Raw genomic sequence first — 16132 nt, 5'->3', positions numbered from 1 at the left:
CTCTCCTCTCCTCCCGGGTGTGCTGAGAGGCAAAGCTCTATTAGCCCTTGTCACAGTGGAATCAATTAGGAAGAAGACAATACTTCTTGGGGGGAAGTATTCACCCTGTGGAATTCTATTACAGGAACTCATCAGAACCATTTTTAAAGTCTTATCTGGTTATGTCAGCAAGAACAAGGCAATGCAGAGATTCTCTAGTGCAACCACAGTCTATTTGGCTTGATGCAGGAATCAATGGGTGAAGTTCTACACTCTGCATGTTAGAGATGATCAGCAAAAAGAAAAGGAGGACTTGTGGCACCTTAGAGACTAAAGCCTTTTAGTCTCTAAGGTGCCACAAGTCCTCCTTTTCTTTTTGTGGATACAGACTAACATGGCTGCTACTCTGAAACCAGAGATGATCAGAAAATCTAAAGCCCTAAAATGGATGCTCTATGCACATAAGCGTCAACACTGGTCAGGTGAGTCGGTGTGACCATTACAAGCTGACCACCCGCTTGGGAAGGAATATTTCTTCCTATGAGAACTGCTAAAATAAATTTTCCATTCTCTGAAGCATGAGGTCAGTGCCAGGCACTGCCAGCAGCTAATTACCAGGTGACATGAACCAGTGGTTACTGCTGGGATGGTGAGTCCTTTGTTACAGCGTTCCCCCTCCCCATCTCCTCTCCTCAGGTTATTCTGTTGTCTGTACGCCAGCAGCTTGGGCACAGGAGAAGAAGGCTGGGATTTTCAAAAGGAGCTGGGTGCCTAACTCCTTTAGGCTCCTTCAAAAATACCAAAATGGCTGCCTCCTTCCTCCAGGCCTAGGAGGCTGCAATGGAACTACTCTGAATGTGATGGGTTAGTGTGTTACAATCAACCATTGACAAGGAGAGGATGTTAATATCCCTGTTATGGTCTGTACCCTTATGTTTACCCCTTTTACAAGACTATGATAAGTTTTGTACAAAGTATGCCTTCTGAGGTATCATTTGAAAACTCATAATTTGCTGATCATTATAGTCCTGGTAAATGTGTGTGGCAACATTGTATGTAAAGTTATAAAATTCTGTGGTACGATATTGCTGAGACATGCTCCAAGTTTAGAAAAGCAGGCACAAACCAGTTCCTCAGAGACAAAATCCAAACTGACGCCTCTGTCACGTGTTAATAAAATCAAATGGACTATCACCTGGTTAAGCGGCCATTCTTTGGTAGGTAAAAAGGTGTGAGCAAGAAATCTACATTTTGGCAAAGAAACAGTTGGAGAGTCCTATCCCCACAGACTTGCTGTCTCTTGAACCTCAGTTGGAGATGATTCTCAAAGAAAAATAAAAGTATAAAGAATGGGGAACAGAAGCCCAAATCATCTCTCCCTTCATTGCTACTGTCATAAATATCAAGGGAAGGGTAAACACCTTTCTGTATACTGTGCTATAAAATCCCTCCTGGCCAGAGGCAAAATCCTTTCATCTGTAAAGGGTTAAGAAGCTAAGGTAACCCCGCTGGCACCTGACCCAAAATGGCCAATGAGGGGACAAGATTCTTTCAAATTTGGGGGTGGTGGGGGGAGAACAAAGGGTTTGGTCTGTCTGTGTGATAATTTTGCTGGGAACAGATCAGGAATACAGCCTTACAACTCCTGTAAAGTTAGTAAGTAATCTAGCTAGAAAATGCGTTAGATTTTCTTTTCTTTAATGGCTTGTAAAATAAGCTGTGCTGGAGGGAATGTATATTCCTGTTTTTGTGTCTTTTTATAACTTAAGGTTTTGCCCAGAGGGATTCTCTATGTTTTGAATCTGATTACCCTGTAAGGTATTTACCATCCTGATTTTACAGAGATGATTCTTTTACCTTTTCTTTAATTAAAATTCTTCTTTTAAGAACCTGATTGCTTTTTCATTGTTCTTAAGATCCAAGGGTTTGGGTCTGTGTTCACCTGTACCAATTGGTGAGGATATTATTATTAAGCCTTCCCCAGGAAAGGATCTGTAGGGCTTGACAGGATATTTTGGGGGAAGACGTCTCCAAGTGGTCTTTCCCTGTTCTTTGTTTATAACAGTTGGTGGTGGCAGCATACTGTTCAAGGACAAAGGCAAAGTTTGTACCTTGGGGAAGTTTTAAATCTAAGCTGGTAAGAATAAGCTTAGGGGGTCTTTCATGCAGGTCCCCACATCTGTACCCTAGAGTTCAGAGTGGGGAAGGAACCTTGACAGCTACTCACGGCCATCAACACACACTTGAAAGACAAAGGAAGCATCATTAGACTGTGGAGAGATGCTTCTGAAAGGAGTTCAGTGAGTAAGACTGCAGGAGCATATGGTGAGAAATTAGTGCTTTGAATTAACTTAACAAGCTAAATTAGGTGTTTGTTGTGTTTTACCTTTTATTTCCTTGTAACTAATTCTGACTTTTATGCTTCATTATTTGTAATCACTTAAAATCTATCCTTCTGTACTTAATAAACTTGTTTTAGTGTTTTATCTACACCAGTGTGCTTGGACTGAAGTGTCTGGGAAAGTTAACAGGATTTGTGCATATCATTTTCTAATAATAAATGACAGACTTTATATGAGCTTGTGTTGTCTAGGAGGGTGCTGGGCAGCACAAGATGCACATTTCTGCGGGAAAGTCTGGGAATGAGAATTTGCTGGTGTTACCCTGCACTGTAATTCAAGAGTGGCTGTCTACATCACTCACACAGTAAAACTGGGAGTGATTTACATGCTGGGGGCTCTGTGTGAGCAGACCAGAAGTCGTTACTCACAGTGAAGCAATGTAAAAGGCACCCCAGGCTAGAGAATTGAGGGGACACAGCTGTTCAACAGTCCAGACTGTACCCTGGGTAATGTCACAATCCCATCCTCCCATGGCTACTAACTTGCAATTGTCTTTTGATACGTAACAAAATGAGAAGTTTGTTGTGTTGTTTTAGTCATGCTGGTCCCAGCATATGATTGAGACAAGATACACGAAGTAATATCTTTTCTTGGACCAACTTCTGTTGGTGGAAGGTACAAGCTTCCAACCGTCACAGAACTCTTCAGGGACTTTTACCTTCCACCAACAGAAGTTGGTCCAAGAAAAGATATTACTTCACCCACCTTGTCTCTCTCAACATGGGAAGCGTGAGACAGAGCAAGAAGGTCAATCAAGGGTCCCTTCTCCACAATTTTTTGGCTTTTTATAGTCTCATATCTCCTCTTTGCCTCTTCCTACTTTTTGTTGCCTGCCTCTGTATTTCCAGCACTCCCATCGCAATGGTGTATATATAGCATCTACACATATCATCTATATATCCCCCGCAGTCTCCCCTGTGCACCTATTTCCCTATAGCCTCTCCTCTGCCTCAACATCTCTGCTTTTCCTCCTCCCCTCCCCACAAGTGAGCAGTTTATTAATGATATTGACAGGCACCAGTTGCCCTTTGCTGGCTGGTGCCCATTAGTTATGGAACTGGGAACTTTTCTTTATTCTTTTTCTTTAAACAAAAAGAAATTACATGCAAAAAAACCCCCAAATTATCTGACAATTATGCACAGTTGAGCATTCAAAAGTTAAGAGAACTACGGCTGAACATACCTTAGCACTGCTTCTTGTGTGTATGCATGTACAGGGGGCCATATTCCCAACTGGTATAAATTGGCACAACTCCATTGACTTCAATGGGCCAGATATCCATTGGTGCAAACTGGCCAGCTCCACTGAAGTCAATTCAATAGTAAAACTATTACATAGTAATAAGACAACCCCAGTTTCTCTGCAGCCTGCCATCGTATCAAGATTTGACTCTGAGAAGAGAGTGCATTAACTTACAGTTCCAAACACTTTTCCCTGGTAATGTCCAAAGAACAAGGGGCCAGCTCTTCAGCTGGTGTAAACCTGCAATGGAGTCATGCTCTCTACACCAGCTGAGGATCTGGCCAGTTATCTCCCTTCAGCACTCAGAGGGTCAGACCAGATGATCATAATAATCCTTTCTGACCCTAAAAACCTTGGGGCCTGATTTTCAACTATGCCAAGGTCCCGTTATACTAATCTGGCAATGGAAAAGGGCCTTAAAATGGGTGTTCACTTTGAGGCCCCATTAAATTTGCAGAGGGATGTTAAGGGGCCTTAGCAAAACTGAGAATTCAAGCCAGTGAATATGAGACTCCACGGAGGTTTCTTTGGTGGAAATTCTGTCAAGCAGGCCAGAGAATAACAAGCTTGGGTGAAATCCTGCCTCACTGGAGTTAATGGCAAAACTCTCACCAACTTCAGTGGAGCCAGGTTTTCACCTGTTATGTCCCTTCCTTCTACATGCAGCTTGTACTTTGCTCCCAAACTCAGCTACGTTGCTTCCATTTCTCTCCTCTTTCTATCTTTCATACAGTATCTTTTCCAAAGTGTCCTTCCCATCCATACACTGCAGTCCAGCCTCTCACGCAGCCTGGGTCAGCTCCCAGCTCCCCAAAATGCTCCTGGGCCCAAGTTGGGAGAGGGTACAAGAGGGGGAAGGATGGTCTTTGCCAAATGTCACAAAGTTACAACAGCAGCAAAATTGAAGGAAAAGCCAGCCAGAGGAACAGAGGCTAACGAGAGAGCGATCCAAAACAAACAGGGAAGCCCAAGGGACAGAAACATAACGAAAGAGCAGCCCAAAGATGTGGAAGAGAAAGGGAAACCAGTGGATGGAGTGTCTGGAAATTAAAATGCTGTCTCTGAGGGGGAGGAAGAGTGCCAAGGAGGGGAGAGGAAGTGAAGAAAAAACCCCAAGGGAAACAAATACTACCTAGGCATATCCGAATCAAGAAACTGCCTGCAAAAACACAAAACAATCACATGGTTAGTGCGGGTTCAAATGGACAGCAGCAGCATTGTAAGGAAGTGATTCAGAAGCCTGATGCCTTCACACAGCCCCCACTGCCCTTCCTTGCCTCATGTAGGGTGGCAGGGTTACAGCCAAGGGGCCAGACACCTTACAGGCACGCGTGGATGTGTGAGCAGCGTGCTGAGGGGCAATGGCCGTGGCCTGGGGAGTAGTAAAGAGAAAGAGACCAGATCCTGGTCCTGACGGTGGTGACAGAGTGCGAACAAGAAACATCCTTATCTCGTCTGGCTAGGGTGAGGAGCAGGAGTGACAATCCTAGCTGCAGGGGCTATGTGCAGATGGAAACCTAAAGCATGCCTGAGCCTGTGGGGGAAGAGTCTGGGGCTGCTGGCGCTTACAGGCTAAAGCCAATTCCTTGAGGGCCTAGCTAACACCTCCACAGTGAGGCCTTTCCTGGTTCTCATCAGGAACAACTTACCCTGAAACATCAGTGGTAGGGGAGAAGGGCAGCCTAGGGGATGGTCCCAGGGCCTGCTTGCTGCAATGAAGACTGAAGGACATACAAGAGCAAAGCAGGGAGCAAAAGCAGTTCAGAAAGAGGATTAGATGCATCCCATTCCATTGGCTCTCCTCCCTTTGTCCCTACATCCAGGGTCTCCCCATTGCTAGGCCAAACCAAGCAAAAAGCCCATGCAGGGTTGAAGCAAAGGGAATTGGTGAAGATGTTTCCTTCCACTGTCCTGTGGAAACTCAATCCTCTTTTCCTTTCCCCATGTTCCAGTTACCCCATCTCCTCCCTGCACCACTCCTTCTGCCCATGCTACTGAGGGCTTCTGATCCCGGTTGTGGAGAGAGGCAGTGATCCAAGGCTAGCAACCCTGGGAGAGAGTAGTGCATTTTCACACACCCAGTTTAGATTCTGGGACAGAAAGCTAGATACAAACGTGATGCCCTGGGTCCCTCAAGTTGTAAGCAACACCTCCCCCTTTGTTTGGTAAACAGTCTTGTGACAAGCAACTCTTCACTCTCTGGAGAACTCCATGCCAGGGCTGAAATCCCCTGGCCAGAATGAGCTCTTCTAGCGTGCAGTGCTCAAATGCGGAGGAAAAAGAGGGAGAAATTCCCAAGGTGCCACTGCATTGCTCTCATGTGTGGAGCAGGGCAAAAGAATGGGCCCAGTCACACAGTGCTGTCAGATTTAATTGGCCAGATCCCCAGCTGGTGCAAATCAGACCTAGCTCCACTGGAGTCACTGAGTCAGATCCCCAACTGGTGTAAATTGTGTGGCTCCAATGAAATCAATGGTCCCGATTTATAGTAGTTCAGGATCTAGCCCTAATTCTTCCAGCTGTCTGTTACACTGTTTCTCAATGACTGATCCGTGGACGGCACTGGCCCTGAGATTTCCCTGATACAATTTAGGAAGGCAGCAAGCTGGTCCTTGGTATAAAACGGTTACTTACCTTCTCGTAACTGTTGTTCTTCGAGATGTGTTGTTTACGTCCGTTCCACATTAGGTGTGCACGCGCTGCGTGCACCAGCATCGGAAACTTTTTCCCTTAGAGACTCCTGTCGGGGAGGCGGGGCCCCCTGAGTGGCACCACTGTGCTGTGCATATATACCCCTGCCGGCCCGACCCCCTCCAGTTCCTTCTTGCTGGCAACTCCGACAGAGGGGTAGGAGGGTTGGTGGTGGAATGGACGTGAACAACACATCTCGAAGAACAGTTATGAGAAGGTAAGTAACTGTTCTTTCTTCTTCGAGTGCTTGTTCACGTCCATTCCACATTAGGTGAATCACAAGCTTACCTCTGGAGGAGGGTAGGAGTCAACTGATTGGAGGACCACTCTGCCAACCGCCGCAGAAAGCTGTGGAAGTCGCTTGCGCCCTGGTCAAGTGGGCCGTGGCCGCCGGGGCTGGAACACCTGCGAGCTCATAGCACGTCCGGATGCAGCTTGTAATCCAAGACAAGATCTGCTGCGCTGACACTGGGAGGCCTTTCATCCTCTCGGCTACAGCCACAAACAGCTGCACGTATTTACGAAAGGGCCTGGTGCACTCCAAATAGAATGCCAGTGCTCAACGGACATCCAGGGTGTGTAGGCTGCGGTGACTTGGGTCTGTATGGGGTTTTGGAAAAAACACTGGCAGACAAATGTCCTGGCCCAAATGGAATTGCGAGACCACCTTAGGGAGGAACTTGGGGTGCCATCGGAGCTGCACATTATCCTTGTGAAACACTGTATACAGTGGCTCAGAGGTGAGAGCCCTCAGCTCAGACACCCTTCTGGCCGAGGTAATGGCCACCAAAAATGTCACCTTTCATTTGCCCGAACGGGGGTCCCATGAGCTTAGAGAGGACCAAGTTAAGGTTTCAAGGAGGAACTGGGGGGGCATGAGTACGGAAACATCCTCTCCAATCCTTTAAGGAACCGTCCCACCACTGGGTGGGAAAACACTGAGCCCTCCGAAAACCCCGGATGGAAGGCGGAGGTGGCCGCCAGGTGCACTCTGAGTGAGGACAGGGCCAGCCCCTGCTGGTTGAGGTGCAGGAGGTACTCGAAGATGGCTTGCACCGGGGCCTGGCCCGGCCGCACCTGTCGGGGCTCACACCAAGACGAGAACCTTTTCCACTTGGCCATATAGGTCGCCGTGGTAGAAGGCTTCCTACTGCCAAGCAGAATCTGCTGCACAGGAAAGGAGCACTGGCTCTCCAAGGCGTTTAGCCACAGAGCTTCCTCGCCGTCAGGTGTAGTGATTGCAGGTCGGGGTGGAGAAGCCGCCTGCCGTCCTGCATGATGAGGTTGGGGGCAGGACTACTGGGGCCTCCACCGACAGCTCTAGGAGCGTTGTGTACCAGTGCTGGCGGGGCCATGCCAGGGCGATGAGGACCACCGCCGCCCTCTCCCTGCGTACCTTGAGCAGGACCTTGTGTACCAAGGGGAGCGGGGGAAAAGCATACATCAAGCCCCCTCCCCATGGGATCGCAAACACGTCTGCGACTGAGCCTGGGCTGTGGCCCTGGAACGAGCAGAACCGTGGACACTGGGCATTGGCCCTGGTGGCAAACAGGTCTACCTGGGCAAACCCCCACCTGCGGAAGAGCGAAAGCACAACATCCGCTCTTAGCATCCACTCATGCATGCTATACGACCTGCTGAAGTAGTCCGCCAGCTTGTTTTGCACCCCCGGGAGATATGACGCCTCGAGGTTAATGGCATGGGCTATGCAAAAGTCCCAGAGGAGGAGAGTCTTGCGACAGAGCAGTGAGGAACAGCTGCTTGTTTAAAAAGAACATGGCAGTAGTGTTGTCTGTCAGAACTGTCACGTTGTGACCACTCAGAGTGGTGTGAAAAGTCTGGCAGGCGAGACGAACCGCCCTGAGCTCCTTCACATTGATATGGAGCAAACGCTCTGCTCTGGACCACAAGCCCTGCGTCATGTGGTCCCCAAGGTGAGCCCTCCATCCGTGGTCTGATGCATCCGTCACCAGCATCAGGTCTGGTTGTGGGGCGGCAAAGGGGATGCCTTTGCAAACCGCAGGCTGGGACTGCCACCACAGCAGGGAGTCCAGCACGTCCCTTGGGGCTGTCACTACCAAGTCCAGGGGGTCCCTGCCTGAGCGGTACACCTGAGCGAGCCACGCCTGCAGAGTCCTGAGTCTTAGTCTGGCATGCCTGACCACATGCCTGCATGCTGCCACGTGGCCCAGCAGCCGCAGGCAGCAGTCATTGGAAACTGGCGCAGTGAGGCCACCACCTGCTGGATAGCTCAGAATCAGGATACTGGAAGGCTTGCTCTGGCCCGCACCACATCCAAGACTGCCCCTATGAATTCCACTCTCTGTGTGGGCACGAGAGTGGACTTGGGGACATTGAGGAACCCCAGCTTGCGGAACAATCTCCAAGCCACCTCCACATGGCCCCGCATTTCCGCCTCGGATCAACCCACCAGGAGCCAGTCATCAAGGTATGGGTACAGCCGGATTCTCTGCCTCAGTAAGAAGGCCGCCACCACTGCCATGCATTTTGTGAACACCCATGGGGCCGCGGCTAGACCAAACGGGAGAACCACAAACTGGTAATGTTCTTGGCCCACGGTGAAGTGCAGAAACTGCCGATGTGTTGGGTGGATGGCGATATGAAAGTATGTGTCCTTCATGTCGAGGGCAGCGTACCAGTCCCCTGGATCCAGGGAAGGGATGATGGTGCCCAGAGAGACCATGCGGAACCAGGCCTTGACCCGGAACTTGTTGAGCCTGTGCAGGTCTAAAATGGGACAAAGGCCCCTTTTGACCTTGGGGATGAGGAAGTACCGGGAGTAGAACCCTTTCCCCCTTAGATCGTGCGGCACCGCCTCTACCACCCCCGCCTCTAGCAGTGAGCGAACCTCCTTCTCTAGGAGATGCTTTTGATGGGGGTCCCTGAAGAGGTACGGGGAAGGGGGGTAGGAGGGAAGAGAATTGCAGCGAGTACCTGTTCTGTACCGTGCGTAAGACCCAATGGTCCGATGTAATGCTGGACCACGCGCAGGAGAAATGGGCCAGGCAGCTCAGGAAACAAGGGGACGGATCCGGTGACTGGTCTGGTATGCTGTCCTTGAGTGCACCTTCAAAAGCCTGGCTTACTGCCCGGCTGGGATTTGTGCTGACCTTGGTTCTGACCCGGCGCATTATTGTTGTTGTTATTATTGCACCATCACCTGTTATCCCTGCCTCGCCTACGGTAAGGCTCATGCCTATGATGAGGCTGGTACTGGTGCTGAGGGGGAGGCTGTGGCTTAAAGGGCTTCCTCTGCATCACCGGGGTGTGCATACCCAGCGACTTAAGTGTAGCCCTCGAGTCCTTGAGGCTATGCAGCCTCGCGTCTGTCTGGTCCGAAAAGAGCCCGGACCCTTCAAAGGGGAGATCCTGAAGTGTACTCTGGACCTCAGGTGGCTGGCCTGACTCCTGCAGCCACGCTGAGTGCCTCATCACAACACAATTGTCACAACTGTCAATCACAACACACCCCCAACACAATTGTTCTGGCCGCCGCGTCTGCTGAATCCAGGGAGACCTGGAGAGAGGTCTTAGCTACTGACTTGCCCTTGTCCACCAGGGCCATAAACTCCTGTTGGGAACCTTGCGGGAGGTTGTCCTTAAACTTCCCCACCACTGCCTAGGAGTTAAAATTATGCATGCTGAGGATGGCCTGCTGGTTCGCAATCCTCAACTGAAGACCCCCTGACGAGTACATCTTTCTGCCAAAAAGGTCCAGGTGTTTTGCTTCCTTGGCCTTAGGTGCCGGGGCCAGTTGTCCATGGTGCTCCCTTTTGTTCACTGCCGAGACCACCAGGGAGCATGAACATGGGTGGCAGAACAAGAATTCGTAGCCCTTTGATGGGGCAAAGTACTTGCGCTCCACACCTTTGGCCGTTGGAGCCCTGGAGCCTGGGGTCTGCCATATAGTCTTATAATTCGATTGGACGGTCTTAATGAGCGGGAGCGCTATTCTAAATGGACCTTCGGGGATCAAAATGTCCACCATGGGGTCCTCCTGCTCAACCGTCTCCTCGACCTGCAATCCCAAGTTCTGGGTGATCCTACGCAGTAGCTCCTGGTAGGCTCTGTGGTCTATGGGTGGAGGGTCAGACACTGCTGTTCCCGTCACCACCTTATCCGGGGATGACGAGGAGGTTAGCAGCTGCTAAACCCCCTCTGGCTGGTCCTCCAGCTACCCTCCCCCCCTCGGAGGGGCCTTCAGCTCGGGCTGGCGCGGGAGATCGTGGGGTGGTACTGGACTCAGTGCTGGTCTCTCTGGTTTATCCTGGGGGGGATGCTGGAGGCCCATATACTGTAGCTTCTGGCGCCATCGGGCGTTGATGCGGGGACCGAGACCGCTGCACCGAGTAGCCCACCCTGGACGGGGCCCCTTGGCACTGTTGATAGGCCCAAGGTGTCCAGAAGGGCCAATGACCAAGCGGCCCCCATTGGGGGTGCCACCCTGTCTGAAGGTCCTTGCTGTCCGGAGCATGGTGCAAGTAACTGTAATGGCTGGAGTTGGTGCCGAACTGTGGCGACGCCGACCGCGAAGGCCACTGCGGTGCTGACGATTTGTGCTGGCGGGAGGTTGACGAGTGGCTCCTAACTGAATGGGAGCGAGACTGGTACCAAAATCCCTGGGAATGGGACCGATGTTCTCGGGACTGGGATCGGCATCTGTGGGAGTCCTCTGGCGAGGGCCGTCTCAACTCCTCCTGGTGCTGGTCTCTAATCGGTGCCGGAGAGCATCATGCCTCTTCCATTACTTCCTTGCGCCAACCCACTCCTGGTACTGCGACTTCCTTCTGAGCCGCGGATAACTGGGAGTCCACAGACGTGGAGCTTGACCGGGACTGACTCTGGGAGCGATGCTGGGACGATGTCCTTGAATTGCACACCATTGGCAGCTTACCCCTCGACGGCTCCCATGGCATAGGTGCTGGAGGATTCTCCCTGTCTGGGACAGAGCTCGTCGCCGACAGCACACTGAGGTCCTTTGCCACCTCAAAGGGGCCAGGGGTGGAGGGCTGATCCATTAAGTCCTCGAGCCCATTGTCTGCACTGAGCTCACTTAGGCCTGGGCTCGGTGGGGCTTGTGGTGCTGAAGCCACCAGTGCCAGCGCCGGTACAGCGGCCTTCCTGCTCTTATCGGCGCTCGGGGCCTTCGAAGGCGCCGGCCTCCGACGCGGGGAACGTCCGCGCCTTCCTTTTGGCTGCACCATGGGCCGCACTGGGGAGGACGAGCAGTGCCGGGGCCTACTCTGGTGCTCTGGGGCCCACAGCTTCGGTGTTTAGTCAGTGCTGGGTCTCCCAATGTCTCCGGGGCACTACGCACCGAGGAAGCCAGAGCCGACGTCGGGCACTGCGGGCCCAGTGGCTGCAATGCGGCTTCCATCAACAACTGCTTCAAACGAAAGTCTCTTTCTTTTTTTGTTCGTGGCTTGAACGCCTTGCAAATCTTATATTGCTTAGTTTGATGTTCTTCCCACAGGCAACGTAGACACGAGTCGTGGGGGTCACTAACTGGCATACGCTTGCGGCACGTGGCACAAGCCTTAAACCTGTGGGCCTGCGGCATGCTCCGGGGCGGGTGCTGGAAGCGTCCAAGCACCTAATCACTTAAGTGTCCACGACAAAGGTATGCGAACTAACTGATAACAGCTATCTATGAGAAAGGCTAAGGGACTGCTCTCATATGAGAGAGAGGTTGTTCCAACGCCGCCATGGACGGTAAGAAGGAACTGGAGGGGGTCGGCGGCAGGTGTATATATGCACGGCGCAGTGGCGCCACTCAGGGGGCCCCACCAGCCAGACGGGAGCCGCTAAGGGAAAAAGTTTCCGACACTTGTGCACGCAGCGCGCGCACCTAATGTGGAATGGACGTGAACAAGCTCGAAGAAGAACAAAAGGTTGAGAAATGCTGCATCTATTACACTGTTTGTTTGTATCAATTTCTGTCTTGCTCAGGAGAGGCAGGAACAAACGATCTGAGCTACCCAGAGAGGTGCTGCAGTGCTGCTGTTCTGAGTCCTTGCTCCCTCTGAATACTGCTGCTGTCACCCTCACACAGCGTCACCTGCATGGCATCTGACAGCATGTAGTGGAGCCTGTTCTACTGCCCTGATCCAATCCTTTCCTCAGGGTCACTCACTGCTCAATGACTCTTCAGACGCAACTGCTCGTCACATGACTCACATTACGCCTGGCCCACCCTTGACCTTCCCCACTCCCCTCAAGTACTCACTCCAGCTACCTGCTGTCTTGCTCTTGCCCCCTCGGTCATCCACCCAGCTGGCGAAGGGCTCTGCTGGCCTGGGGCAGAGCGCTGGCCTGTGGGCATTGCTGGGTGAGGCAGGTTAAGTAAGCAAGCACACAGGTCACAGTGGGATTGACCATTTCTCTTGTACTGAGCTTTCTGGGTTTTAAACTGTATTCCCTCAATTACACCAGGTGCCCATAGGCAGGGCAGCCCTGGCAGGAGGAAGGAAGAGGAGACATCCCCAAGGATGCAGGGAGGAAGCTGTGACAGGGACAAGCTCAGTTTCCTTCCTGCCACTCTCCAAGGACAGGCAGTGCAATGCCTCACAATGGCCACACACAATGCGGATGTTACCTACGTTGCCAGTGATGATCTCTCATCTCCTCTATGTGAATTACAAGCAAGCACTGTGACTAGTGAAGGCCCCTGCTTCCTGCTGAATGTGCTCCCAATCTTGTCCTAAAACACACTGTACAACCACTTCCACCCAGAATCCATCCCAGCATGAACCCGTGACAGCTCTCCAGGCTAGACCTCTTGCTGGGGCTGCCCTGAGCTGCAGCAGTGACCTGGAGCTCTGCTCTGTGGTGCCAGTATCAGTCACTCCGCATCCACCACTGACTGGTTATTCATTCCAAGGTTGCTGCTAGGGTTCCGAGTTCTGGTGTTTGCTGCCACCCCCTTAAGACTTAGCCAAAAGCATCAGCACTAGCAGAGTGCATCTAGGCATCTGATTGACACTGCAGCACACAGCTATACTGGGTCTCAGAGAAGCCTAGGTGACAGTCTCAGCATCTAAAGAGAGCTGCATACAACATTGCCTATCAGTTGAATGTAGGGCCATGGGGCCTCACCACCCTTGGTTAATGCTGCTACAACGCAGGGGCGGGGATGGCATCTTAAAATCCAGGGGTGGGTGAAAATCCAAAGACTCCTTTGATGTTGGTGTAATATTTTGAAAATGTCACTGGGAGGTTAGGCCTCCTTTGGCACATGCCAATGGCAGCCCTGGGCAGTGCAAGGAAGATCTGCCTCAGCAGCCTCGGGTGAAAGCTGTCAGCTAGATAATGTTCTGAGATGCCATCAAAGAGTGTGTGTTTGTGTGTGGGAGGGGATTTGGGAAGCCCACCTCGAATCCCTGGGCTTCTTTACATTCTCCACTATTCCTGCCTTGTAGTGCAGCCATGTTGCCATCCTGCCAGTGCCCTCTGAAATGCAGACTCAGCACAACCACCGTCCCTAAGTGGTCCTGCAGCAGCAAGAAGACCCTGATGGGCAAGACCTTAGGGGCAGGAGGGAGAGAAGCCCTCATGAACAGAGACAGCCCTTGCCAACCTAACTGGACCAGACATTGCCTAGCACCACAGGACAGCAGGGCAAAATGAAGAGACGGCAAGGCCAGGCCAGACCCACCGATCATCCTGGGAAGGGTGGATGTATCCAGACGACAGGATGTTCAGAGACAAGATGTTGGGGTCGATGAGAGACTCGTCCCCTTCTGGGGTGTTTCGGATCCGACCTGCCAACACACATCAAAACACACCGTTTGGAGGATGGGCAGCTGGGGGTGGGGCACAGCTCAATGGGGACAGTTCACTGTTCTAAGCTGCATAGCAGGGTAAATGGTAAAAGTGAGACTCAGGGGAAGATGCTTAATGTCAGCATCATATCCTCTTTCAGCCCCTTGGGACAGGCTCTATATCCATCCCCTCCTGCTAGAACTAGAGACCAGATTGCCCAAGCTCATCCCCAGGGGAACCACTAGGAGGAGATCTGTATGCCTGCTACCACACCCCTCTGTAGGTCTGCCTCACTCCCTTCCACATGGCTGGCCAGCCCCAAAGGCCAGTAGCATCTGAAGGCCACGGAGAGGGAGAGGCATGTCCTTCCGTCTTGTCCCCTCCCCTACCCGTAAGGACACATGGATGGAGCCAGTCCTGAGCTCCCCAAAGCACAGTCTGGCCTTTACATGGGCTATGAAATGAGAGAAGCTCCTTGCCCTTCTCCTCCACTATGCCCTGGGTAGAGAGCAGGCACTGAGAGAGCCCCGCTTCCCCAAATGGGGGCTCAAAGAGCTAGCAGAGGTCCCCTAGTCTAATCCAGGATGCTGGTAAGAACAATGGGGGCACTGCCTCAGCTGGTGGCAATTTCCGTTGAAGTAAATGGAACTCTGACCATTGACAGCAGCTGAGGATCTGCCCCGGGACCCCTGCTGCAGCGGTAAGGGCCTGGCAGCTCAGCCTTGGCTCCTGGGGGTAGCCTGGTACTCAAGGAGGGGGCGCCTTGCTTAGTGATGTGCTGCTGAGCATGAGTAAAGGGGGTGCCAGCTGGCCCCCAGCGATCATCTGCATTATTTCCCACAACAGGCCTGACAGAATAGGAGGAGCGGGAGCCTGGATAAAGTATGAGGGAGAAGAGATTATGGGAGAGAAGGGAACGGGAGGGAGTGCACAGGCGTGAGGACGCAGGAGTGAGGCGTCTCCTCAGACCCTGCCAACCAGCAACTCTGCTTACCCACAACCAGCTCTCGCACTTCTTTCCAGCGGACAAGGCTGCTGTTTTCATGCACTAACGTCACAGTGATCCTCCTCTGGATTCCCTGCCAGCACCATGCCAGAGAGAAAAGGGCAGTGGTTAAAACCAACAGCCCAACACCCAGTTGTTATGGGGACTAGGAAGATGGGCCAGTGGGGCGGCGCAGGGACAAGGAGCAGGGCAAAGACCATACCTGGTGGAGCAGAAAGGTTCCATGGCACGGCATCCCTCCACGGTGATCAACGACAGCAGGAATGTAACTGAAAAAGGGAAGATCAGTGAGATGTGATGGGAGATGGAGGTGCTCCTCCCCATGTCAGGGTCCGAATGATCTCACCCCACCACCCCACGGTCCAGGGGGATCTCACACACATACTGTTTGAAGGACAGCTAACCAAAAACTCAAAAGGTAATAACAAAATGTTTTTTAAGTACATCAGAAGCAGGAAGCCTGCTAAACAACCAGTGGGGCCCCTAGATAATCGAGATACAAAAGGAGCACTTAAAGACGATAAAGTCATCGCAGAGAAACTAAATGAATTCTTTGCTTCAGTCTTCACGGCTGAGGATGTTAGGGAGAGTCTCAAACCTGAGCCATCTTTTATAGGTGACAAATCTGAGGAATTGTCACAGATTGAAGTGTCACTAGAGGAGGTTTTGGAATTAATTGAGAAACTTAATAGTAACAAGTCACCGGGACCAGATGGCAGTCACCCAAGTGTTCTGAAAGAACTCAAATGTGAAATTGCAGAACTATTAACTATAGTTTGTAACCTGTCCTTTAAATCATTGGCCAAACCGGACACTCTCTATGCAAAAGAATAAATGGACACAAATCTGACATCAGGACTCAGAACATTCAAAAACCGGTAGGAGAACACTTCAACTTCTCTGGCCACTCAGTAACAGACTTAAAGGTGGCACGTTTGCAACAGAAAAGCTTCAAAAACAGACTCCAACGAGAAACTGCTGAGTTTGAATTAATATGCAAACTAGATACCATTAACCTGGGTTTGAACA

At 51.4% G+C, this 16132-nt stretch overlaps 1 protein-coding gene across 16 annotated transcripts in view; it reads right to left on the bottom strand.

Annotated features, from left to right (window-relative positions):
• Positions 1–16132, bottom strand: part of KIF1A (kinesin family member 1A) — a 222332-nt gene that overhangs the window by 26142 nt on the left and 180058 nt on the right. For all 16 annotated transcript variants that reach the window (XM_073360490.2, XM_073360491.2, XM_073360495.2 and 13 more), the window contains 3 exons: positions 15306–15372; positions 15092–15176; positions 13991–14096 (listed from right to left, as the gene is read on the bottom strand). In XM_073360490.2, coding sequence (XP_073216591.1) covers positions 13991–14096; positions 15092–15176; positions 15306–15372 — 258 coding nt within the window. The remainder of the gene's footprint in view (positions 1–13990; positions 14097–15091; positions 15177–15305; positions 15373–16132) is intronic.

Source organism: Lepidochelys kempii, chromosome 9 (genome assembly GCF_965140285.1).
Source record: "Lepidochelys kempii isolate rLepKem1 chromosome 9, rLepKem1.hap1, whole genome shotgun sequence".
NCBI classification, from domain to species: domain Eukaryota; kingdom Metazoa; phylum Chordata; order Testudines; family Cheloniidae; genus Lepidochelys; species Lepidochelys kempii.
The sequence above is the reverse complement of the archived record's forward strand: the minus strand, read 5'-3'. Positions and strand labels throughout refer to the sequence as shown.